The sequence below is a fragment of the Chelonia mydas genome, chromosome 21 (genome assembly GCF_015237465.2).
Source record: "Chelonia mydas isolate rCheMyd1 chromosome 21, rCheMyd1.pri.v2, whole genome shotgun sequence".
NCBI classification, from domain to species: domain Eukaryota; kingdom Metazoa; phylum Chordata; order Testudines; family Cheloniidae; genus Chelonia; species Chelonia mydas.
This window is the reverse complement of record NC_051261.2, coordinates 2368251-2394568: the sequence shown is the minus strand read 5'-3', so window position 1 is coordinate 2394568 and position 26318 is coordinate 2368251. Positions and strand designations below refer to the sequence as shown.

The 26318-nt window shown below is 47.6% G+C and overlaps 1 protein-coding gene across 4 annotated transcripts in view; it reads right to left on the bottom strand.

The window, feature by feature from the left end:
• RHOC (ras homolog family member C) overlaps nt 1-22899 on the bottom strand; it is a 35612-nt gene extending 12713 nt beyond the window's left edge. For 2 of the 4 annotated variants that reach the window (XM_037884985.2, XM_043533426.1), the window contains exon 1: nt 22760-22899. Coding sequence is in view for 1 of the 4 variants with exons in the window: in XM_043533425.1 (XP_043389360.1) it covers nt 1044-1185 (142 nt within the window). In the remaining 3 variants the exon portion in view is untranslated. Of the gene's footprint in view, nt 1-1043; nt 1203-5989; nt 6154-22759 lie in introns of those variants that run through there. The other 2 variants (XM_027822087.2, XM_043533425.1) reach the window with 2 other exon arrangements.
• Between the last annotated feature and the right edge of the window lie 3419 nt (nt 22900-26318).

Sequence of the window (26318 nt, the reverse complement as noted above, 5' to 3'; positions counted from 1 at the left end):
AGTGCCTTTTTGCACCAATGCCACTTCCGCTTACCTTTGTACAAGCCTCGTATAACATCGGGGCAGTGTGTCTACGCTAGTGGTCTCAACTGGTCCTCAGGACAGACAGGCCATCAGGCCCTGCAATTCTATAAGACTCTGAGGGCTTGGCTACACTTGCGAGTGACAGCGCAATAAAGGAGCCCCGGGCGCGCTAGCTCACTCCCCATCCACACTGGCAAGGCACGTAGAGCGCTCTGACTCTGTGGCTACAGCGCTGCTGGTCTCCACCTCGGCGAGTGGGATAATGTTTGCTGCGCCCCCGCTGGAGCGCCGCAGCGCCAGTGTGAACGCAGTGTTGCTTTACTGTGCTCTGACCAGCCTCCGGAAATGTCCCATAATCCCCTTAAGTCAAGTGGCCACTCTTGTCATTGACTGTAGGAATGCGGAAATGCCCTTTGAAAGCTCCTCGTTTCTGACAGCGGGCTGCTTATCTGCTCTGAGACAAAGCAACCATTAGTGTGGAATGCTGTGCGTGGGGGGCGGAACTTATAAGACAGCATGCTGACATGCTCTCAGGCCCCCAAAAACCCACTCTCTCCCCCCACATACACACAACACACTCCCTGTCACACTCCACCCCACCAAGGAACAGACAGTTGCTGCAGTAAGTTAATATTCTCGCTCATTTCAGACCCTCCTTTCTTTGGGCAAGAAGAACAGGAAGGTATTTAATAGTTTATGCGCACATGAAAATTCCAGGTCGCACTAACCGAGGAATTTCATCTAGGAAGGATTCACATTCCCAAATGAGCTCACTAAACCACAAATGCACAGATTAGCTGACAGTCAGGAGCCCTGGCTGGTCACAAGTATTTTATTTAAACAACACGTTCGTATGTGAGGGTTAACGGAATGAAAAGCTACAGTAAGAGAACCCAGTCTGCTCCCAGGATGATTACACATGCATCCAGCTCTTACATTAAAGGAAATAAAAGATTAAGGCTGCATCATAATTAGCTGGAAGCGAAAGATTAAGAAACGAAATTCAGAGGCTGACTTACATTTCAAAAGCAAGCTGAAGAGGGTGCTTCTAATCTGCATATTTAGTTCTGCTCTAGCTCCTGCTACAAAGCATCTGGGAAAGAATCCCACAGCAGAGGCTTTCCTAAAGCTGCGCCACTCACAAAGGCGGCAGCCCTGCATTCACTTTACAAGCCACTTCTGTAAATCAGGGGCAGCAGTCCAGCTTTTATAGCCTCTGAACAGCACACTAAACACTGTCTGCAAACATGTCTGGTGTGAAGGGGAGTGTGGAGACGTTTTATCAGGGTAAAGCCAAGTAAATTTGTTAGTCTCTAAGGTGCCACAAGTACTCCTTTCCTTTTTGTGGATACAGACTAACACGGCTGCTGCTCTGAAACTAAGTCTTGTAGTAACCCCGGAACGTAAGAGGTCAGCAGGCACTGCAGGCCTAGCACAACTCATGGAGCGTTCCCTGCACAATGCCTGTTATTGCCATAGGGCTAGTAATAAAAGCTAACCTGGAATTTACCAAATGGGTAGGATTAGAATGAAGGACTCAATCTGACAAGACCTGACAGCCCTAACCCAGGAGAAATTCAGGACTTTAAAATGAATTCAAATCCAATTAAAAGCAAAAAAAAAAAAAGGTACAGTAATATTAAAACTGAAGGTAACTCTGTGGTAGTTACTGGTTAACTTTTTAGGACAAGGCCAGTTTTACACAACATGTTAAGATTTTACTTGACTGACCTTAACCCAAGTTGCCTGATGCCTTTTTTCAACAATTGTTTGTACAGTCCCCGGGCAATTGTATTGAAAACGATCCTTTGCACAAAGGAATTGCCTCTCATCAAAAGGTCTGAAGCTCTTAAACACATTAAGCATTACATTAATCCCCTTTAAACACACACTTGGGAAGTAGAGAAGTATCAGGAGTTTAAGGCCAGATGAGATGACCAAATCATCTGTCTGACCTCCTGCACCTCACAAGCCACTAAACCCCTGCCAGTTATCCCTGCATTGAGCCCAGTAATCTGGATTAGACTGAAGTGTTACAGCCCCCAGATCCCCGCATTACTGTATGCCACAGGTAGATAACAGAGACAGAAAGAAAAGGAGTACTTGTGGCACCTTAGAGACTAACCAATTTATTTGAGCGTGAGCTACAGCTCACTTCATCGGATGCATACTGTGGAAACTGCAGAAGACCAGAAGTCTTCTGCAGTTTCCACAGTATGCATCTGATGAAGTGAGCTGTAGCTCACGAAAGCTCATGCTCAAATAAATTGGTTAGTCTCTAAGGTGCCACAAGTACTCCTTTTCTTTTTGCGAATACAGACTAACACGGCTGTTACTCTGAAACAGAGTCAGAGGTACACTAATGACTGAGGCCCCTGCAGCTGACCAGGTGAGAGATACCCAGGTGAACCTAGCTAGCATTCTGCACGGATTTGTCCAAAGGCGGTGCCAGGAATAAAACAATGGAGACTTGGCTTCCAGTCCCCACAGAAACTACATCCCCTTCCACCCCAACGACATTCCCCAACATCAACAAGCAGCCTTGGTTTCCACAACTAACTTGCACCTCTCCTAATTAACACACTTAAATTACACTCCATGATCCATACAACAGACAGAGAGACAGACACAAAATCAGAAAGGATTCTGGGGATTTCTTTGGTGACAGAATCCCAGAGGATTTCAGCCCAAACCTGGAAATAGCCCTTACAAGTGGCTCACCACTACTCAGCTAGTAAAACTTTGGAACAAGATTGCTTTTGTGCAGCTCTACATGAACAGTGGCTTTTTAGTAAGCGGTGTGGTAGATTTAAGATGGAGATATTTAGAATATCAAGGGCATTCCAGGTTAGAACAGCAAGTGGGAAACCTCATCAGGTATCAGGAATTTTGCAAAGGAGTTGCGATATTTTGTGCGTTGGGGGAAGACAGTGAGTAGGCAGACACTTTAGACCCATATGTCCAAACTATGTGGCCATCCTGGGCCATTAACCTGGCAGTGGATAGCAAGCTGGCATTAGGGGGAAGGGAAAATTTCCTGAGGAAAGCTTAAGAACTAAAAATAGCTGCAAGCCATTATCAGCTGAATGATGCAACTTGCAAGGGCAAATCCCCACCCATCCAGGCTTCAGCATGTTGAGCTCACTTCAAATCACAGCACTAGTCACCATTAACAGCTGCAGCATCACCACTTCTGGGCCTAGAGCTTTGCAGGGTTACTTGCTGGGTTTGAGGCTGCAACATTACTTAGGTCAACTCCAAAAAGGGCCCATTGCCTCTGAGTAACTCTAAGGGCCTGGGTGCGAAGGGGAAGTCCTCCTAGGCTGGCTCCCTCTTCCTTGGTCTGGGAGCATCTCCCTCCCTTAGCACCATATGCAACAGTATGATGAGGGCACTCCCCCCTGCCCCAGCTACAGGCCAGCCTGCTCCCTGGCACTGTGCTGCCAGTCCCTCTTGGCTGCACCACTGGGGTGACCCTTCAACAACAGAGGGAAAGGATTCCTAATTGGTGGTCCATGGACCCCTATGATCATAGAATCATAGAATCATAGAATATCAGGGTTGGAAGGGACCCCAGAAGGTCATCTAGTCCAACCCCCTGCTCGAAGCAGGACCAAGTCCCAGTTAAATCATCCCAGCCAGGGCTTTGTCAAGCCTGACCTTAAAAACCTCTAAGGAAGGAGATTCTACCACCTCCCTAGGTAACGCATTCCAGTGTTTCACCACCCTCTTAGTGAAAAAGTTTTTCCTAATATCCAATCTAAACCTCCCCCATTGCAACTTGAGACCATTACTCCTCGTTCTGTCATCTGCTACCATTGAGAACAGTCTAGAGCCATCCTCTTTGGAACCCCCTTTCAGGTAGTTGAAAGCAGCTATCAAATCCCCCCTCATTCTTCTCTTCTGCAGACTAAACAATCCCAGCTCCCTCAGCCTCTCCTCATAAGTCATGTGCTCTAGACCCCTAATCATTTTTGTTGCCCTTCGCTGGACTCTCTCCAATTTATCCACATCCTTCTTGTAGTGTGGGGCCCAAAACTGGACACAGTACTCCAGATGAGGCCTCACCAGTGTCGAATAGAGGGGAACGATCACGTCCCTCGATCTGCTCGCTATGCCCCTACTTATACATCCCAAAATGCCATTGGCCTTCTTGGCAACAAGGGCACACTGCTGACTCATATCCAGCTTCTCGTCCACTGTCACCCCTAGGTCCTTTTCCGCAGAACTGCTGCCTAGCCATTCGGTCCCTAGTCTGTAGCGGTGCATTGGATTCTTCCATCCTAAGTGCAGGACCCTGCACTTATCCTTATTGAACCTCATCAGATTTCTTTTGGCCCAATCCTCCAATTTGTCTAGGTCCTTCTGTATCCTATCCCTCCCCTCCAGCGTATCTACCACTCCTCCCAGTTTAGTATCGTCCGCAAATTTGCTGAGAGTGCAATCCACACCATCCTCCAGATCATTTATGAAGATATTGAACAAAACCGGCCCCAGGACCGACCCCTGGGGCACTCCACTTGACACCGGCTGCCAACTAGACATGGAGCCATTGATCACTACCCGTTGAGCCCGACAATCTAGCCAGCTTTCTACCCACCTTATAGTGCATTCATCCAGCCCATACTTCCTTAACTTGCTGACAAGAATACTGTGGGAGACCGTGTCAAAAGCTTTGCTAAAGTCAAGAAACAATACATCCACTGCTTTCCCTTCATCCACAGAACCAGTAATCTCATCATAAAAGGCGATTAGATTAGTCAGGCATGACCTTCCCTTGGTGAATCCATGCTGACTGTTCCTGATCACTTTCCTCTCATGTAAGTGCTTCAGGATTGATTCTTTGAGGACCTGCTCCATGATTTTTCCAGGGACTGAGGTGAGGCTGACTGGCCTGTAGTTCCCAGGATCCTCCTTCTTCCCTTTTTTAAAGATGGGCACTACATTAGCCTTTTTCCAGTCATCCGGGACTTCCCCCGTTCGCCACGAGTTTTCAAAGATAATGGTCAAGGGCTCTGCAATCACAGCCGCCAATTCCTTCAGCACTCTCGGATGCAACTCGTCCGGCCCCATGGACTTGTGCACGTCCAGTTTTTCTAAATAGTCCCTAACCACCTCTATCTCCACAGAGGGCTGGCCATCTCTTCCCCATTTTGTGATGCCCAGCGCAGCAGTCTGGGAGCTGACCTTGTTAGTGAAAACAGAGGCAAAAAAAGCATTGAGTACATTAGCTTTTTCCACATCCTCTGTCACTAGGTTGCCTCCCTCATTCAGTAAGGGGCCCACACTTTCCTTGGCTTTCTTCTTGTTGCCAACATACCTGAAGAAACCCTTCTTGTTACTCTTGACATCTCTTGCTAGCTGCAGCTCCAGGTGCGATTTGGCCCTCCTGATATCTTTCCTACATTTCCTGAGATTCCTGTCCCCCCAAGGTACTCATACCCCACAGACGCCCTCCTTACTTAGGATTCTGTCCCTGCAGGCATATTACTCACTTACAGAATACCAACCCCAAGGCTGGGCAGACATGCAGATGGCATCTTTCAGGGCAATGTGTGGTCAAGAGACACACGTAGGTTGGCTGTGTCAGCTGGCAGGAGCTGTTCCTGGACAGTGACGTGTGAACCTGGGCATTCCAGGAGTTTCTATCTGCTACAGATCGGGGCTCCCTCTGACAAACTGATCTGACACCAAGGCTTGTGCAAAGGTCGATAGATCCGGGTCCCAGGAGTTCAACTCATGAAAATGCAAGATGTTGGCGCGACAGACAAAAATAAAGGGTACGATATGCTCTGATGCCCACATCTCTATAGAAAGCTTGTGGGGGACACTGTATCCAAGCAGATGAAGGAATGAGTCACCTACATGTTAGTCCATCTTTATTTACCACGAGCAGCAGATCAGCTATGCATGCATCACGCCATAGCTTCATTAGACAGGACAAGGTAAACCTGGGGCCACTTACCATATTTGCCTTGGGACACAAGAGTCCTTTGCCCACCACTAATCCCACTTTCCACCTTGTGTCTGTTATTCCATAATCGGAAAGCCTTTAACTGAAGGGGACAGGCGTTGTGAGGGAGCCCTGATGTTCCTGGGAAGGGCCAGTCTGCAGGGTGGTGAAAGGAGGAAGTTCAGGGAGACAAGTGGCCTGTTCCCAGAAGACAGGAAGAGAAAGGCAAGGAACGTGAGATTAGCCAGCACAGAGCCCAGCAGGATTTCTATTGAAGATGATGTTAAAACTATGTTAATACACAGGTTAAAAGGTTTCTATACATCTGGGTAGAATGCTTAAAAATTGTCCAAAAGTACAGAGTTTGGTTTAAAAAGTCATAAAGTACATCCAGTACATAATCTGCAATATCCCAAATTAAAGTTAATAAATTTAACAATACAGTTTAAATATTAGCATTCAAATATTTGGTAAAAGCAAACCCAGCCGGCAATGTGCGCCTAACATGGAAGAGCAATACTAGCCACCATTAGAGCAGGGCAAAGGGCTTTTTGGCAAATAATATATTATTTGGGGCACCAAAACTATTTGTGAATCAGGTCGAGTTCAATGAATAGTTTTGGCCAAAAACAAACACACACACACACACACACCCCTTTAAAAGATTCCGAAATTTCAAACCATTTCCATTAGACCTTTTGTTTAGAAAATGTTGTTTTGAAATTAACATTCAAAATGTTGCATTTGACTCCAATGATTTTTTTTTTCATTTTAGTAAGAAAAACCTGAAAATTTCTGTTTCAATTCAAACCAAACAAGAACCAAAAACCTCAATTCTTCTCTCATCTCTAGCCATGATGCAACTCCACCTCCTTCTCCCCTCCACTTCCTTACTCCCCTGGCTAAGCATTAATGCTGCTGAAAATACAACAGTGTTCTAAACAGATGCTTTTAGAAGTGGCCAGGGTCATTGCAGAAAAGCCAGGAGCTCACAGATTGTTGCCTTGCACTTTACAGGCCGTCTATAAATTACATAACATGATACTGTTACGTAATTTATGAACAGCCCCTTACAATATTCAGAGATGGAGGAATTCAAGATACTCCCAAAATTGTGGGGGTCATCAGGCCAAAAGGCGGCTTCTCCTACCCTGCCCTTGTCCCATTCTTTCTTCCTCTCTCCCCAAATGCTACCACAGAAGCCTTGATCTTACAGAGAAAGACATGAGTATCTCCTGCCCCATGTTCTCCATGCATCTGCCTGAAACCTGCCTGAGGCTGAGCAATCAAAAGACAGATCCATGACTCATCCACCCAATAAATTGTTCTACCCCACCCATAACTTGAACACAGAGTTGAGACTCACATGTACTCACAAGGAAGGGTAAGCAGCCAGAAATAGTCCTTCGAGCAGAGATTCCAAGATACTAAATGCAAGCTAGTGTCAGAGAACTTGTGACCAGCTGGATGGAAACGCCGCCCAGCCATTACAATTCCATTAGAAGAAATACATGTCATGGGTCCATTTCCTCCTGCTCCTCTTTATAATATCATACAAGCAGTTAGTCCAGATATTTTGCTGTCATCCAAATGCAAAATGGCACTGACCATTGCCAGACACTAACTCAATTTTTGCTCTCTATGTAAAGCCACCAACCCATATCCCTCTAGTTTTGCTCGTAACAAGCAAAAAGCTTAGAATCTATTTTAACTCAATCATGCCTGTTTAACATCTGATTAAATATTTCTGGTGAAATAAGTTTGAGATATTCACTTGTGCAAAGGCTACATCTCTTTAGGTCTCCCCAAGTGCATAATTCAAATGAAGACACCTACAATAAAATTTCTTTTGCCTTCCAATATTTCCCCCGTTAGCTTCACCCTGAGTGCATTCATCTTCTTTTCCAACTTACTTTTGGAGGCTTACTTTAAAGTCAGACACACATCCCAAGATTTTTTCTCCTGCTGATAATAGCTCATCTTAACTAATTAGCCTCTCAGTTTGTATGGTAACTTCCAACTTATCTTCTTACTGTATGTTCCATTCTATGCATCCAATGAAGTGAGCTGTAGCTCACAACCGTTTATGCTCTAATAAATTTGTTAGTCTCTAAGGTGCCACAAGTACTCCTGTTCTTTTTACACTTCCCTTAGGATCTGCCATCAACATTCATAAAATACCAGCCCGCATTCTTTTCATAAGGAGATTAGTTTATCTTTTCAGGCAGTGTTTGTGTCACTCAAGACTACAATGTCCTTCCTGGGGAGTAGCAGATGCATAATGCAAAAGGCTTTGTTTGTGTTTGAGATAACAGTCCCTAGACCACAAGAAGTTCACAGAGGAAATCATGGAGAAAATTTCAGGAGATTAGTTTAAAGTTGCCAGCAGAAAATCTGAATAATTAAAGGACATCAACATCAGACACAGAAAGCCTCTACAGCCAAAGCTTTCAGGAGGAACTAGCAGATTTTGGGTGTCCAACCTGACATCCCTCAAAGGGGTGTGGAGGTGGGTATTCAGCTTTTTATGAAAAGCAGACTCCTTTAAGATGCTTCAAGTTGTGACTAGTGATTTCTGAGTGTTCTTTACAGGGGTCTCAGTCATCTCAGATTCAACTCCCAGGAACATTAGAGGGGAGTAAGAGACTATCCTTATCAAATAGTTAATCTATTTCAACATTTCACAAATTATCCCTCCCTCCTTCTCTTTTCCAAACTGGGAATTTAAGCGAAGAGGACTGAGCTACTGAAGAAAGGATGCCAGGTTTAAGAAAAAGTCTTGGTTGTGAAGATACCTCCCCTCCCACAAAAAGAGGCAAGTAGTCAGAAATGTCTAAGCAGGCTTTTGAAAGGTCTTTCCTATATCCTATGTTAATGTCTGTTCTGAAGGGTTGTGCTCCAAGCAGCTACAACAAACTGAATTAATCACTGCAAAAAATAGCAACAATTCTGTCATAGCTATTATAAGTCCCCCTTGGGTTTAATGACTCAGGATTGACATTCCTACCACCTAGGAAATGGGGAATTTCTTTGGTAAAAGAATACATCTTTCATCCAGTTGCCACTGTGGGAGCAGGTTCAAGACAATCCTACACTCATGATAGTTATGGAGATAGAACTTAAATCCAAGTATACGAATACGTGGTCAGGATAGGGAGGTTCTCATCAAGAATAAGTTGCACTATTAAAAGAAAATAGCACAGACACCAAGTAGGGGCAATATCCTGAATCAGTGCTAGTTACCATCTGACCCAAATCCTATTACATAGGGATGGGAAATATAGCCGCGGGTACTTGTTCGTCATGTAAGAAAGGTTAGTTAGCTTGTAACTTTCAAAGCAATTAACAATACTGCAGAGAAAGTTACTGCCTTAGTCTTCGCTGCGAAAAAAGAGATGAATTTTTACCATGGGATAACTAACACGTGTTCGGCTATCCCGCTCTAAAATCCTAGTGGCCATCAGACATTGTAGTTTTTACTGTGAGGTAGCTAGCTACACAAGATGAACATTATGTCCCCGCCCATGGCTGACTTCATCTAGTTACCTCATAATAAAGAATGCCTGGTCTCCACTAGAAGTTTGCAGTGAGATCACTGAAGCGCATTGTAAAACCAAAACCAAACACACCTATTTTGGTGCAGTAAAGACATATGCACCGTGCAAGCCTCAATACCATTTCAGGTTTCAGAGTAACAGCCGTGTTAGTCTGTATTCGTAAAAAGAAAAGGAGTACTTGTGGCACCTTAGAGACTAACCAGTTTATTTGAGCATGAGCTTTCGTGAGCTACAGCTCACTTCATCGGATGCATAGCATATCGTGGAAACTGCAGAAGACATTTTATACACACAGAGACCATGAAACAAAACTTCCTCCCACCCCACTCCCCCGCTGGCAACAGCTTATCTAAAGTGATCATCAAATGGAGCCATTTCCAGCACAAATCCAGGTTTTCTCACCCTTTCCCCCCCCCCCCCCCCCACACATACAAACTCACTCTCCTGCTGGCAACAGCCCATCCCCCTTTGAAACCCCTCTTTATAATGCGCATGATAATCAAGGTGGGTCACCTCCAGCACTAATCCAGGTTTTCTCACCCCCCCCCACCCCCACCCCTCCAAAAACCACACACACAAACTCATTTTTTTCCTGCAAAACCCCCCCCAAGACGTTCTGGTTAAACTTGGATTATTGCTGTGCACATTGTAAGATGAGCTGTTGCCAGCAGGAGAATGAGTTTGTGTGTGTGGTTTTTGGAAAAGGGGGGTGTGTGGGGGGGGGTGAGAAAACCTGGATTAGTGCTGGAGGTGACCCACCTTGATTATCATGCGCATTATAAAGAGGGGTTTCAAAGGGGGATGGGCTGTTGCCAGCAGGAGAGTGAGTTTGTATGTGGGGGGGGGGGGGGGGGGGAAGGGTGAGAAAACCTGGATTTGTGCTGGAAATGGCTCCACTTGATGATCACTTTAGATAAGCTGTTGCCAGGGGGGGAGTGGGGTGGGAGGAAGTTTTGTTTCATGGTCTCTGTGTGTATATAATGTCTTCTGCAGTTTCCACGATATGCTATGCATCCGATGAAGTGAGCTGTAGCTCACGAAAGCTCATGCTCAAATAAACTGGTTAGTCTCTAAGGTGCCACAAGTCCTCCTTTTCTTTTTACGAATACCATTTCAGTTAGTTCTGTGAGCAGCATAACCAGCTTTACTCAAGCCCAGTGGACAGACACTCAAGAAGAGGGGGGGGGGAAATAAAACAAAGTAAAGCAACCCAAGAAACTGTTTCTGAAATGACACTGCTGACAGACTGGCAAAAGATGGAACAGGCTGTCTGAACGCTTTGATGATTCCTTGAGTTGAAATGGCCTTTGTTGGCATTTCACCTGTCAGAGCTTGATCCACTTTCCCCATCATCTCCACCTTGGGCATTGTGGAAGCCTTTCTAGCGTCTCAGAAAGTTCCCAGTATACACCACTCAGGTAGCTGATTCACAGTCATGATTTGGTGGTCTAACCATCTAGTGCGCTGAGCACTAAACTGACGGGGCAGTGACTAGAACACTCCCTACAGTAGCTTTTGGAATGCAAGGAGCTGACTTTTCTCCAGGAGATGAGCATGGATCTCTAATGGATCCCGGACCAATTTACTTCCCCATTTCACTATCTTGCCGGGCTGGATAACACCACTGAGCTTTAGGGAGGATTTTTAAATTCAAAAAACTAAATTCATACATTTTTCTTCACTGTTTCAAGAAAGAAGTTACCAGAGTCTGGATGAGTTTCCCCACTATAGATCTGTCATGTTAGTTTCAGGGATGCCTCCTAAGCACATCTGTGCCAAAGAGCCAGCACACACACTGGACTGACATGTCCCAACATCCTTTCCACTTGAATGGGCAGCACTGAAGAGCTATTGGCCATTGCAAACAGTCCAGAAAAGCAGGGACTGGTGCAAGCTGAGAGGGTCCAAATCTACGACTTTTGGCAAGAAAACTGCAAGAACAGATGGAAGCCCAGCAAATCCAGCAACAGAAAAATCTGAAGCCAATACCACAGTGATTAGTACAGAATAAACGCCCCAAAACACAGGATTAAACTGCTTATATCAAAGTCACTGACTAAGCTAGAGAGATGGCAGAAGCAACAGTCCAGGCACAAGCCAAATGTCTGATTCAGGAAGGGGAAAACACTTGCTTGTACCTAGTGGTGACCTACCGCTGGAATGTGGTTTGAGACATATGGGGACACAGCTGCTACAGAAATCCTAAGCAGCGCTGTCTCAGCACTGCACAAGGTGCATTATTTTGGGATGAGCATTTCACTTTCTTCTAACGGGTGGTCACTGACTGAGGCAGCGAGATACTGCTCTGTATGCCCCAATCCTACAGAAGCATTCTTTGCTCAGGTACGTGGATGAGGCTGCTGGCAATATCAACCCAGTCTCTGAAAACTAAGCTATTGTTTCTCCTGGTTTGTGCGTTTGTTATCTCCAAGGAGGAGGAGCCTGGAGTCAGGCTTTTGATGGTAGTTATGTAAGAGGATGAACAACAATTTAGTTTATTCTGCTACAACAGGGGCAGCTCTGTAGGGCTAACAGCAATAAAAACCTTGTTCTTGTCAGTAGATTGAAGGAACAAGACCAGGCAAAATTTATATGCCAGACAAGGTGCCGCTTTTATTGTTCCCTTCAGGTAATTTTGGTCAATAACTCTATCCCTTCCTCCCCCCGCAAAAAAGAGAAAGAAACCAGCTCCTTTTAGCTGTCCTGTCCCTCATGGAGACAGGGGATGCTAGGAAAGGAGAGGGAACAACCGTTCTAGTGCAGCGGGCTCAACACAACGCTACTGTATGGCGCATGGCACCTGAACTATTCACCAAGAGGCGATCTGAAAACCAGAGACAGATGATTACACAAGGGAGACAAAACCTACGTGCCCTCCAGCTGCCATCCCCAAATCACCATTTGCTGTGGCAGCCAATTCCAAACCACTTCAATCAAGGATATTTACTATTTTAAAATCTCCGTGGTCCCAGCTGCCAGAGGGGTAAGGCCTGTACTAGCTAGTCCACGTGGTTCCACGTAGGGTCATTCCTGAAGCACGGGGGGAAGAGGTGATAGGAGCGCCAGCTAAAGTCATAATTCACTTGTCTTTGCCTCCACGACACGAGCCACATTCCCTGATGGAAACCTTTCTGGTCTCAGCACAGCTCACCGTATACAGTGACCACCAACAGGACATGCTACTTTTGTCTGAAATAATTATGTGGCCACAGACTGCTGATTCCAAGGGCAACCAGACTCCTGAGCTGGTAAAGAGCTTGTTTCCCTGCAAAGAACCCTTGCAATAAAGGCTGATGGAAAGGAGCAAAGAAGATACATCAACAGCTGAGGTTTCCAGGAGCAGAGGTGTCTGAATCCCTATATTTCTGCAATGGTTGCACAGGTTAAGCATGAAAACTTTGATGCTTTTCCATCTGTAATCAGACCTCAAAATGTTTACCTAGATAAACTCCTGGAGATTAGAAGCCCTGGCTAAAATAATGTCATGGGCCAGAAATTTACATAACTAAACAGGCTTTCGTCAAGAGAGAGAACCTATGGGCTTGTCTACACATGGAGTTGTTCCCGATGTGTGAAAACTTACTCTGGAATAAGAGTGCCTTAGTCCTGTTCATCTTATTCCAAAACAACGTCTACTCATGGAGTTAATGAGGAACGCCTCCATGCATGGAGGAGTCCTATCTCATAAGAGATGCACTCAGTTCTAGAGACTCCTGGCTATCCTGAAAGCAATCTAAAAGTTATTGTGGAAGGGTTATCCAAAAGAGCCCTTGCGTCATGCAGTATGCCCCCTGCAATTTCAGAAGACTGTTCTGATGAAGTGGGTCCTAACCCACGAAAGCTTATGCCCAAATATATTTGTTAGTCTCTAAGGTGCCACAAGGACTCCTTGTTATTTTTGTTCACTTATGCTGCACCAGTGGAAGGGCAAGGTATCAGATTTCATTTCCTTTTATGCCAATTGGACCTAGTCTGGATTCCAGCAGATTTTTTTTTTTAAATCTACATGATTCTGAATTGCTGCGTGACTGTCTCTTTTACGTCCGCAGCCGGCAACATGAACCAACACTTGCATACACAGAGAAAGCTGCTTCAGTTCAACTTCCGTTGATTTAAAACCAATCTACCCCTGCCTGGGTGCACTTATCAGTTTAAACCTGTTTTATGAGTTTCTACACACAAGGCTGTAGCACTTCAACCATCACATCTTTGGTTAAACTGGTGCAGCTATGTTTTTAAATCAGGCCTTTGATACTAGGCTCATACGAGCATCAGAAACTCCCTGGTTCCACACTCTGAAAACAGCCTTGCAAAATTCTATACACCCAAGTAAGTAAAGATCCCCAGTGTCTCCTTAGCAATCACCTTCATAAAAGCAGGCAAGTACATTTTGGACCAAGATTCATACGTTTCCATGGCAGTTTTGCACGAAGGCTATGGAGTGTTCCATCATGGGCTTCTTCAGGGGTTGTTAAAAAAGAGTTCCACGTTTAGAAGTTCTCTACATCCTGGATATTGATTAAGAAAAGAACAAGTGCTTCAACACCACCATTTTTTTTAAATCAAAGTGAAACATGTCTCCAGAGCCATTTCACAGAGATCAGTTTGCGGGTCAATGAGGGACAGAGAGATGGGGTAGTTTGTTTGATACAAAAGGTGGCAAAAGTCAAGCGAATGCTGAAACATCTGCATCCTTCAGTATAACACAGGAGCCTGCACAGCAATTAACAAGTCTATATGCGGCTAAACCCTCGTCTCCTGTGTCTAGCTTCCCTGGCAGCGGCATAGATCTATTAGCATCTGTAAACTGTAAAGGCACCACTATCCAAGCAGCAGCACTGCAGGGGTTTTCCACCCCACAATCAAATACATTAAAAAGGAATGTCTACAGTTGTCCTACACCCGGGTGGAGGAGGAAAAGAGGACTTGAAGGGAGCAGCTGTCCCTTGTTCCACAAGGGACGGAAAGCAGTGTATCCTTTGCCACCCCTTCAGTCGCAAGGTATCAGAACCTTTGGCCTTGTCTACGCTGGACTTAAAAAACTTCCCCAGTTCCACCACCCCTCGGGGGGGGGGGGTGGGGGGAGTGCTAGCAAGCCAGTGCACTGGCATTCAATGGTGTCTTCTCTGTGCCGTCTACTCTCAGCAGGGTGCTCAAAATGCTGTTGCCCTGTCTACGTCTACACTAGTACTTTCACCATTGCCACTGACAGAGCTGCACCAGTGGTAGTGAGCATCAGAGATTTCCTATGAAAGTCTAGCGAAGACTCTCTGGTGAGGCTCTTAGCACTGCTGATTACCCCATAGAGAACATTTTCACCTGTCCCCCCTCTAGACACTGCTATGCAGAAACAGAAGGGAAAAACATTGTACAGATTAAAGCATAAGCCACTTTAGGCTTTGATTGCATTATACATTGCACTAGGTTAAGTCAATTTACTTAGCTTGTTTTGAGCAGTTTAAGTTAATTCATTACCAAATTAAGTCAATATAAGCCTGTTTTAAATCAGTGTAAGGGTATCTACCCAGGGCTTTAACTAAATAGTTTTAAAAAAACCCAAGCCCCCCCCTGCCCTCCCCCTTTAAAGGAATGCAACTTGTCATTCAGACATGGACTAAGTGAGATCATAGCATTTAAACATTGGTGGAAAACAGAACCAAACACAAGAAGGGTGCACAAGGAAATGCCTTTCACCAGCACAGCCAATGGCAAACTGACTCCACATCCAAGCATGGCTGTGCGCGCACAAAGGATTGATGCCACATACCGCAAAAGCACACAATCTGAGTGCACGTAAAGATAGCCCCGCAGTACAGAGGACAGGCACTACCAGCGGTGAGATTAACTCATAACTGGATTAACATGCATTTGCAACAGGCCAGCCACAAAATCAATTCCTGAACTGTAAACCTCGGAACCGGAAACAGACAAGTGGAAATAAGCAAGAGCTGTTTGAGAAACCCACCAAGAAATTTAAATGAAGAAACTCTTCTTCTCAGGGTCCCCAGTCAAAACTGACCGCTCCTCTGAAATATCAGAAACAAACACACACCACATCATTGCAACCTGAAAGCACGTGCTTAATAGGAATGACAGAAAACATCAAAAAGAAAAGGAGTACTTGTGGCACCTTAGAGACTAACCAATTTATTTGAGAATAAATAAATTAGTCTCTAAGGTGCCACAAGTACTCCTTTTCTTTTTGCGAATACAGACTAACACGGCTGTTACTCTGAAACCAGAAAACATCAAGAATGAGACAAGATAACTCAGCTTGGAGGGGACTCAAAGTATTTGGTCAGACAGGATGGCAAAAGCAAAGGTACACACACAAAACACACAGGAAAGGCCCAAAGAAATTATCCCTTAGAATTGCTTGTTTCACAAGATGAAATAAAACCCTCAACAAAGAGGAAGGAGAATGGTCCTAGCAATGAATCCATCTTTCTGACACAGTTAGGACTGTCAAAAGAAAACCAAATTTCCACAATCAAGCTTAAAAAGCACCCCATCGGGAGAAACAATGTTCACTGAGCTATCTACACTGGAAGAGCCAGGATATCGTACTGTACACTGTACTCTAATGCCTCAGGTATGAAAATTCTGAAAAAGAATCTGTGGAAAAAGTTCTGAAACTGTCTCCAAAGAGAAAAGGCAGCACCTTCTAGTGACACATACTGGAAACCAGAGACTATTTTTGCCTTCACAATTTCTGGAATGATCCCAGCTTTCAGAGATCTGATCAAAGTGGCATGTTTTGGCAAAGCAAGGGACCACAATTTCACGTACATACAGTTTGTAGGCAGCACATTCTGTGTACTACCATACATAAAGCAAAGGGCCCAAGCCTACAGCCCTTATTCATGCAAATAATCTTTACTCACAATTAATACAATTAGACCTGTGACTACAAGCATGAACCTCACAAATGAACAATCCAACTCCCACAAACTTACACTGCTCCCACAACCTTCCCCAGAAGCACTTGTTTGTATTCCTTTATCTAATCATACCAGTTTAGAGTATTTTCGGTGGGGGGTTGTTGGGTGTCAGACGGAGGCTGTTACCCTTTCTTTATGACCTGTGAACTCCTCTGTGCTGCTCCTCCATACTCCCCATGGCCACTTACAGGATTTTATCAGAATAAACTAAGGACTGTATCTTAAAGGGGGTTAACCTCAAAATTTACATTTAAATGTAAAGATCTTACAAATCCTTGTACTAGAAATAGTTTCATTACATATTTAAGTGTCATTAAAGACAGCTTGAATTTAAACATTTCCTTTGCAATGTTTGCAGCATGGTGCATGAAAAGGAGAAAGCGAAACTGTCTAGAAACCAACCATAAACGGAAGTGAAATTGACACCCTTGTTTTCATTGTCAAAGGTCAGAAAAATGAAAAAGCAAACAGCATAAATGGTGAGAGTAGTTTGGATTTTAAAGATTCTTTCAGTTCTAACAGTGCTTGAAGCCTGTATGCCTGTGTGCTGTGGGACAGGATAGCCCACTTCTCACTGCAGTGAGATGAAAGAAGGCAGAAAGAGTTGGAACCATCACTTCATTCCTTAGTTCATCAAATCTGAGCACAGTGTTTTACTAATCAACAGGTTTCAGAGTAACAGCCGTGTTAGTCTGTGTTCGCAAAAAGGAGTACTTGTGGCACCTTAGAGACGAACCAATTTATTTGAGCATAAGCTTTGTCAAATGCATGTGGTGGAAATTTCCAGAGGCAGGTATAAATATGCAAGCAAGAATCAGGCTAGGGATAACAAGGTTAGTTCAATCAGGGAGGCTGAGGCCCTCTTCTAGCAGTTGAGGTGTAAACACCAAGGGAGGAGAAACTGCTTTTGTCCTTGGCGAGCCATTCACAGTCTGTGTTTAATCCTGAGCTGATGGGGTCAAATTTGCAAATGAACTGAAGCTCAGCAGTTTCTCGTTGAAGTCTGGTCCTGAAGGTTTTTTTGCTGCAGGATGGCCACCTTTACATCTGCCAGTCCTTGCCTACAGACAGCCCCCCAGCCTGAAGCGAATACTCACCAGCAACCACATACCACACAACAGAACCACTAACCCAGGAACCTATCCTTGCAACAAAGCCCGTTGCCAACTGTGCCCAATATCTATTCAGGGGACACCATCACAGGGCCTAATAACATCAGCCACACTATCAGAGGCTCGTTCACCTGCACATCTACCAATGTGATATATGCCATCATGTGCCAGCAATGCCCCTCTGCCATGTACATTGGCCAAACTGGACAGTCTCTACGTAAAAGAATAAATGGACACAAATCAGATGTCAAGAATTATAACATTCATAAACCAGTCGGAGAACACTTCAATCTCTCTGGTCACGTGATTACAGACATGAAAGTTGCGATATTACAACAGAAAAACTTCAAATCCAGACTCCGGCCAGAGACTGCTGAATTGGAATTCATTTGCAAATTGGATACAATTAACTTAGGCTTGAATAGAGACTGGGAGTGGCTAAGTCATTATGCAAGGAATGGCAATATACAAAAACCTGTAGGGGAACACTTCAATCTCGCTGGACACACAATAGCAGATGTAAAGGTGGCCATCCTGCAGCAAAAAAACCTTCAGGACCAGACTTCAACGAGAAACTGCTGAGCTTCAGTTCATTTGCAAATTTGACCCCATCAGCTCAGGATTAAACACAGACTGTGAATGGCTCGCCAAGGACAAAAGCAGTTTCTCCTCCCTTGGTGTTCACACCTCAACTGCTAGAAGAGGGCCTCAGCCTCCCTGATTGAACTAACCTCGTTATCCCTAGCCTGATTCTTGCTTGCATATTTATACCCGCCTCTGGAAATTTCCACCACATGCATTTGACGAAGTGGGTATTCACCCACAAAAGCTTATGCTCAAATAAATTGGTTAGTCTCTAAGGTGCCACAAGTACTCCTTTTCTTTTTACTAATCAACAGTGTTCAATCCTAATTGGGGCCTCTGGGCACTCTTGTTGTTTATTTGTTTTGTAATAATGGTACATATGAAGTTCTTTAGATAGTCAAAACACCATGCAAACAAACAAATTTATAATATAATTTTAACCCAAAGTCCCTTTTAAAAAAGTTTCAAGATTATATGTATGGGAGAATGCCTAATGGGCTTGGCCCATTCATAAAGTCTCAGCTCAGTAATGAACAGGCATGTGGCAATAGGTATTAATAAATAACACATGCATTAAACATATCCTTTACCTAATACTGAGCTCAACACTTTCTTCAGAATTATAGCTCTGAACTTTGATATTTTATATGTCACAACACTAAACTGCAAAAGCTAACTTTTTTATAGTTGCCTAACCAGTCAGGCTGCTTTGAGTTCAGGATCTTATTTTAAAAGAACTCAAACTGAAGTTCTAGATCCTCAGACTGGAGTTTAATAGATCCTCAGACAGGAACTTATTTTAATAGAACTTAGAGCTAAAGGAGCATAGGGCAACCAAAGATCACACAGTAAGGAACACTCCTTTAGTACTGCTAGGTGCTAAAGACAGCCTTCTTTCTTCCATTTTTTGACTCCATCTGGAGTCTACATTACTTTTGTCCCCTCATCCAAGAAAGGAATGAGTGCAGATGGTAGCCTTTCCCCATAGGCAATAACCTCAGAGTATTTCACCTATTGTATGGATTTATTTAATAAGAGGCTTGTCAATTACAAGACTCTTCATTATACAAATGGCAGATCGAGAGTGCTTCGTAAAAAAATTAATGCTCAGCAGCATCTAGGAATCAGTTGCCTGCCGAGCCTGATTTCATCTGATACATGACCCCTTTAGAAAGCACAGAATTTGGCTTTATATACCACCTTTCCTGCTTTGTGTATCCCCGCGCTTTGCACAGTAGTGCATCAGATTCCTACTGGCTAAAGTTGCTGCCATTTTACACTTGGCATTCACACAAGGATTTGTTTATAACCGTGTGTTGGGAGGGATGCTGGGCAGGACGTGAGGATTATTCCATGTTCTGAGAAATGCCGCAAGATTTCCTTAGGAAGCTATTGCTGCAAATCACCTCTGAATTCAGATGACTGTGGCTCTACTTTTGGAAGTTTACTGTTCCACAAAATTTCTTTTCAAAATAGGGAAACAAAGGCTCAACATCCAAAGCCATCTGATTTCATTGGCACCTATCTCAGTTTTCAAGGAGAGGAGTCACTTGAAGTGCATCTTACATAAAAACTTCTTACAACCCACCACACTTTAGAATGTAGAGACATCTCCCGCACTCCCCACCCCCAATTAAGCTATCTAGTCTATCTTCATTCCAAGGCAGCATAGGTCTCTTATTACACATTTATTAATACAAGGGATTCTGCCAACATTTATCTTCAGGAATAAGGGACATGTTATTAGCTTCCAACAAAAAAACAGTCTCAGGAACTGTTTCTACCTGGTGTAGTTTTGTGCTGTTATTGCCCTGGAGCCAGTCAATATTTGTCTAATACATTCCTTACATTCCTTACCTCTAATCCTCACAAACACAAACAGAAGATTACAATGTATATTTTGTTTACAGGTTTCAGAGTAACAGCCCTGTTAGTCTGTATTCGCAAAAAGAAAAGGAGTACTTGTGGCACCTTAGAGACTAACCAATTTATTTGAGCATGAGCTTTCGTGAGCTTTTGCTCAAATAAATTGGTTAGTCTCTAAGGTGTCACAAGTCCTCCTTTTCATTTTGTTTACACAAGCTTCTGATAACCTGCTGGGTGTGGGTCACGTAACTCTGTGCATTTTCCATTTAGATACAACCTCTCTAAGCAAATATCTTCTACTAGGCACATGATTCCAGTTTAAGGCCCCTACACTCTCACCCGTAGCTAAGGAAGGGAAACAGACCATAAATTATGGCTGTTTGGAGGCCAGAAGACACTTGGTACAATCAAAGTAAAGTGTGACTGAAAGTGGAACATAAATAGGAATGCACAACTAAAGCCCTTAAATAGTCTGTTGTCTATGTTATAACACAATTTTAAACCCTTTTCACAATTTGCTTAAAACGTGACTTTTTCCTTTATCCATGACCCAGTTAGTTTCAATCAGCTTGAGGTCTCAGCACACAACATGTCCTCCAGTCACAGACTGCCCACTATAAACTGACTCCACAACTTAGTTACTGTTTTATGCTCGGGTTGTCTGGCGGCTGAGGCTGGATTCAGGGGGCTTGGCTGCTGCTGAAAAGACTTGGCTGCCAGACTGTTAGTGCTGGAGAGAACCGCTCAGTCATGGTTTTGGAATGCTTACTTACTCCTAAGACACTACAAAGCTATTCCTCCTTCCCACCCCCCTAATATCAATGTTTAAAAACCACCTCAGTAGTAAGCAAGGAGCACTTTTTAGAACACAGAGTTGCTGTTCAGAAAACATGGAAATGCAGTTTGTTAGCACTGGGAAACTGCTCCTTTAACAGGAAAATGACCAGAGGAGCACGCACACACACAGCAAGTCAAATAATGGGGGCATGGGGGAACCACCACCATTTCAGTCAGCTTGGTTCAAACAAACTTCCTCTAGCGTCAGCTGTAGGTGTTCTCCAGTTGACAGTGACACAGGAGACCAAGCAGCGAGCACGCCTACGCTGATTAACAAGTCACACTCTTGCTACACTCAGACAGTAGTGGCCTCTGCACACAGCTCCTCGGGGGAAGTGGGTGTACATATGCAAGAGATGGTCACGGAAGGCTAGCCGGGATGTTTGCTCAGCTCAGCTGGCTGTTCTCCCCCCACCCACAAGTCTCTCAGTGTAGCCCAGGCCCCCACCCATCCACAGTTACTCAGCACACTCCCAAAGGAAGGGACGAACCAGCCAGGGAAGTGTTTCCTAACCGCCCTCCCTGCACCAGCTGCTGGGCTGAGACAAAGCTCAACCCAAGCAGGGCTTTATCCCGTTCAGCAGGGCAGGGCGGGGCGATGACCCCCAAGAGAAGGGGACACAAAGGGGTAAATGAACCCCTCCCTCCAGAACAGGATGGGGGAGAGAAGGCTTTTCCCCCACACCTCACTGCTAGAACCCCACTGCACACCCACTACAGCCACCCAACTACCCCCACCCACCCCTGTTCACCCCTACGCCAACCCCACTGACCCCCACAGCCCCCAGAACAGCCCTGCCACTCCCAACTTCCTAGGGCCTCATCTCACCCCTGAAGCTCCCATAACCAAGTCATGCCCCAACTCCCCACTATGTCCCCTCTTAGCCCCCAACCCACACACGTCCCCACAACCTCCTCACCCCCAATGCCCATCATAACACCGCCTCACACACAGCCCCCACCCTGAGTGCTCCCCCCACCAGCCTCTACCCACATACCCCCCTGACCCCAGACCCCCATATACCCCCTCTGACCCCACCAGCCTCTAGCCACATACCCCCTGACCCCAGACCCCCATAGACCCCCTCTGACCCCACCAGCCTCTACCCACATACCCCCCAGACCCCCATAGACCCCCTCTGACCCCACCAGCCTCTACCCACATACCCCCCAGACCCCCATAGACCCCCTCTGACCCCACCAGCCTCTACCTACATACCCCCCAGACCCGATATACCTCTCCCTGACCCCACCAGCCCCTACCTACATACCCCCTGACCCCAGACCCCATAGACCCCCTTTGACCCCACCAGCCTCTACCCACATACCCCCCTGACCCCAGACCCCATAGACCCCCTCTGACCCCACCAGCCTCTACCCACATACCCCCCTGACCCCAGACCCCCATATACCTCTCCTGGACCCCACCAGCATCTAGCCACATACCCCCTGACCCCAGACCCCCATAGACCCCCCCTGACCCCACCAGCCGCTACCCACATACCCCCCTGACCCCAGACCCCCATAGACCCCCCCTGACCCCACCAGCCGCTACCCACATACCCCCCTGACCCCAGACCCCATAGACCCCCTCTGACCCCACCAGCCTCTACCCACATACCCCCCTGACCCCAGACCCCCATATACCTCTCCCGGACCCCACCAGCATCTAGCCACATACCCCCTGACCCCAGACCCCCTCTGACCCCACCAGCCTCTACCCACATACCCCCCTGACCCCAGACCCCCATAGACCCCCTGTGACCCCACCCGCCTCTACCCACATACCCCCCAGACCCCCATAGACCCCTCCCTGAGCCCACCAGCCCCTACCCGCAGACCCCCCCCGCCTCTACCCATATCTGCCCCCGGGCCGCCCGGTACCTCGGCCGCGGGGGTCTCGCTGGCTCGGGCTGCTCGGGCTCCGCGGCGAGCGGGACTGAGCCGGGCAGGGCGGGGCCGCGCGGGACTGACAGCGCCGGGCCGCCCACCCCGCCGGGCCTGCTGCGGCCGCCACCGCCCCGGGGCGGGGCTGGGAGCGGGGCGGGGGGACGGCGCGGGGCGCATGGGGCGGGGTTGGCACGGGGAGGGGGGATGGCACAGGGCGTATGGGGGGATGGCACGGGGCGTATGGAGGAGGGGAGGGGGATGGCACGGGAAGGGGGGATGGCACGGGGCATATGGGGGAGGGGGGATGGCACAGAGAGGGAGGACAGCATGGGGCATATGGAGGTGGGGGATGGCACAGGTAGGGGGGATGGCACGGGGCGTATGGAGGAGGGGAGGGGGATGGCACGGGAAGGGGGGATGGCACAGGGCGTATGGGGGGATGGCACGGGGCGTATGGAGGAGGGGAGGGGGATGGCACGGGAAGGGGGGATGGCACGGGGCATATGGGGGAGGGGGGATGGCACAGGGAGGGGGGATGGCATGGGGCATATGGGGGGCGGGGTATGGCACGGGGAGGGGGGATAGCACGGGGCATATGGGGGACGGGGGATGGCACAGAGAGGGAGGACAGCATGGGGCATATGGAGGTGGGGGATGGCACAGGTAGGGGGGATGGCACGGGGCGTATGGAGGAGGGGAGGGGGATGGCACGGGAAGGGGGGATGGCACAGGGCGTATGGGGGGATGGCACGGGGCGTATGGAGGAGGGGAGGGGGATGGCACGGGAAGGGGGGATGGCACGGGGCATATGGGGGAGGGGGGATGGCACAGGGAGGGGGGATGGCACGGGGCATATGGGGGAGGGGGGATGGCACAGGGAGGGGGGATGGCACAGGGCGTATGGGGGAGGGGGGATGGCACAGGGTGTATGGGGGAGGGGGGATGGCACAGGGAGGGGGGATGGCATGGGGCATATGGGGGAGGGAGGATGGCACGGGGAGGGGGGATGGCATGGAGCATATGGGGGGCGGGGTATGGCACGGGGAGGGGGGATAGCACGGGGCGTATGGAGGTGGGGGATGGCACAGGGTGTATGGGGGAGGGGGATGGCACAGGGAGGGGGGATGGCACGGGGCATATGGGGGAGGGGGGATGGCACAGGGAGGGGGGATGGCACGGGGCATATGGGGGAGGGGGGATGGCACAGGGAGGGGGGATGGCACAGGGCGTATGGGGGAGGGGGGATGGCACGGGGCGTATGGAGGTGGGGGATGGCACAGGGTGTATGGGGGAGGGGGGATGGCACAGGGAGGGGGGATGGCATGGGGCATATGGGGGAGGGAGGATGGCACGGGGAGGGGGGATGGCATGGAGCATATGGGGGGCGGGGTATGGCACGGGGAGGGGGGATAGCACGGGGCGTATGGAGGTGGGGGATGGCACAGGGTGTATGGGGGACGGGGTATGGCACGGGGAGGGGGGATAGCACGGGGCGTATGGAGGTGGGGGATGGCACAGGGTGTATGGGGGAGGGGGATGGCACAGGGAGGGGGGATGGCATGGGGCATATGGGGGGCGGGGTATGGCACGGGGAGGGGGGATAGCACGGGGCATATGGGAGACGGGGGATGGCACAGAGAGGGAGGACAGCATGGGGCATATGGAGGTTGGGGATGGCACAGGTAGGGGGGATGGCACGGGGCATATGGAGGAGGGGAGGGGGATGGCACAAGGTGGAGGATGGGGAGGGAGATGACGGGGGGAGGGGGATGGGGAGGAGGTGCAGAGGCAGGGGCTGACACAGGGTGTTGGCAGCGGGAGCTGGGAGATTAGGTACAGGCCTGGAAATGGGGAGAGGGGCTGGAGGTAGAGACTGGGACCTGGGGGCTGGTACAGGGTCAGAGGGGAAGCGCAAAAGGAGCTGTAGGAACAAGAATTGCCCCCCGCCCCCCACCGCACACACACACACTGGTGCTCACTCCTGCCACCTCCCTGACCCCCGCAGCTCTAGGGGATCTCTGGGGACCAACCTGTGTATGGGGAATTGTCAATGAAGCTTTAAGTCTCCACTTCCAACCCCACAGAACCTGGCAGCTTGTGTGGTGCACTGCTGCCCTGCTCATCTGGGAGTGTGTTACCGAAGTGTTAGTGACTCCAGCATTCGCCAGCCAAGGGAGAATCTTTAAAATACCCTTTGAACTGGAGGAGGGCTGGTCCAGGCTTGTAAAACTCCGTGGGTTGGGTTTTCATTCTGCAGAACCTTGGGGTTTGGGATCCCTGTCCCAATTGCACATCTGGAGAGCTCCAATAAGGGGTTCTGGCTGCATCCAGCTCCTGGAGAACAGAGGATTTCCCCATCTGTGGATTGCACCAGCAGGAAAAATACCCCTCCTGTGTAATTGGGTACTCAGAAATTAGAGCTAGGATGTCACTTAATGGGACAGGGTTGGGATTAGCATGAGGGGCTGATCTTAACATCTTGCTGACTATTTCCTCTGTTCCCAGGGAATGCACTTGCTGCTACTTCCCTTCACAGTGAACTTTTCCCATGTTCTAAATTATTATTTAATTGCCAGTCTTAATAACAGGCCTCCAAAAACCTTCCAAAAAGCATATCTGGGCCAACACTTTTCAATAGGAAAGATGCAGCTCTGTTCCTTTCTCCTTAATCCCCCACCCCCCAACACACATACCTCCTCATTAATACTTTCAAGCCTTGGCATTTTGGCAAGGTATAGCAGCAGGCCAAGACACAGGATAGATGTGGGTTTTGGTAGAGGCTTGTGTATTTATAAATCGCTGCAACTCCTCAGCCCGAAACAGCTGCTCTGTTCTCCAGTTTCAGTTCGCAGTGCCCAATGCCCATCTTGGAAAGGGTTTTTCTAAGTAGGCAACATTAGCTGCAGCAGCTTCCCGAAGCCAGGATGGCAAATGCCTGTTTTCTAGCCTGACAGAAACCCCTCAGCGACCTTGTCGTCCTCTGCACGGTCTGGCATGGAAGGGTTGTGCCCAAGCAGCTGAGCAGAACTCACACGCAGAATGGTTACTGGAGCATTTCGTGCACACAGCAGGTGAAACCAGACAATCACGATGCTCGTGAATGAGCTCACACAGGAAAATGATACAGGACAAAAACACCCTGTCACCTGTGGGTGAACACTTTTCACAATGCACTCACTCTCTGTCTGACCAATCAGCCCTCATCCTCAAAGGAAACTGGTGTAACGCTTTCAAAAATGAGCTCAGGAGTTTAAATTCATAACTTTGCTAGACACTAAAAATCCTGGTCTTAATAAAGACACGGGATTTATGGTTTATTACAACAATCGGTAACCCACAACCCTTCCTTCTTGCCCCAGGACTGCACAGGTGTTAACGGGCCATTCTACCTTGAATGGTCCCTTACAATATATGCTAACTACTGGGGCTAAACAATCTGTTCCACCCAGCATTTAGCTGGGATGCTGGAAGTCCCTTTTCCAGGCCTGACGCAGAGCTCTGTTGCAACGTCTACACTGGCAATTAAAGGACAAAACTTTTATCTTTCAGAGGC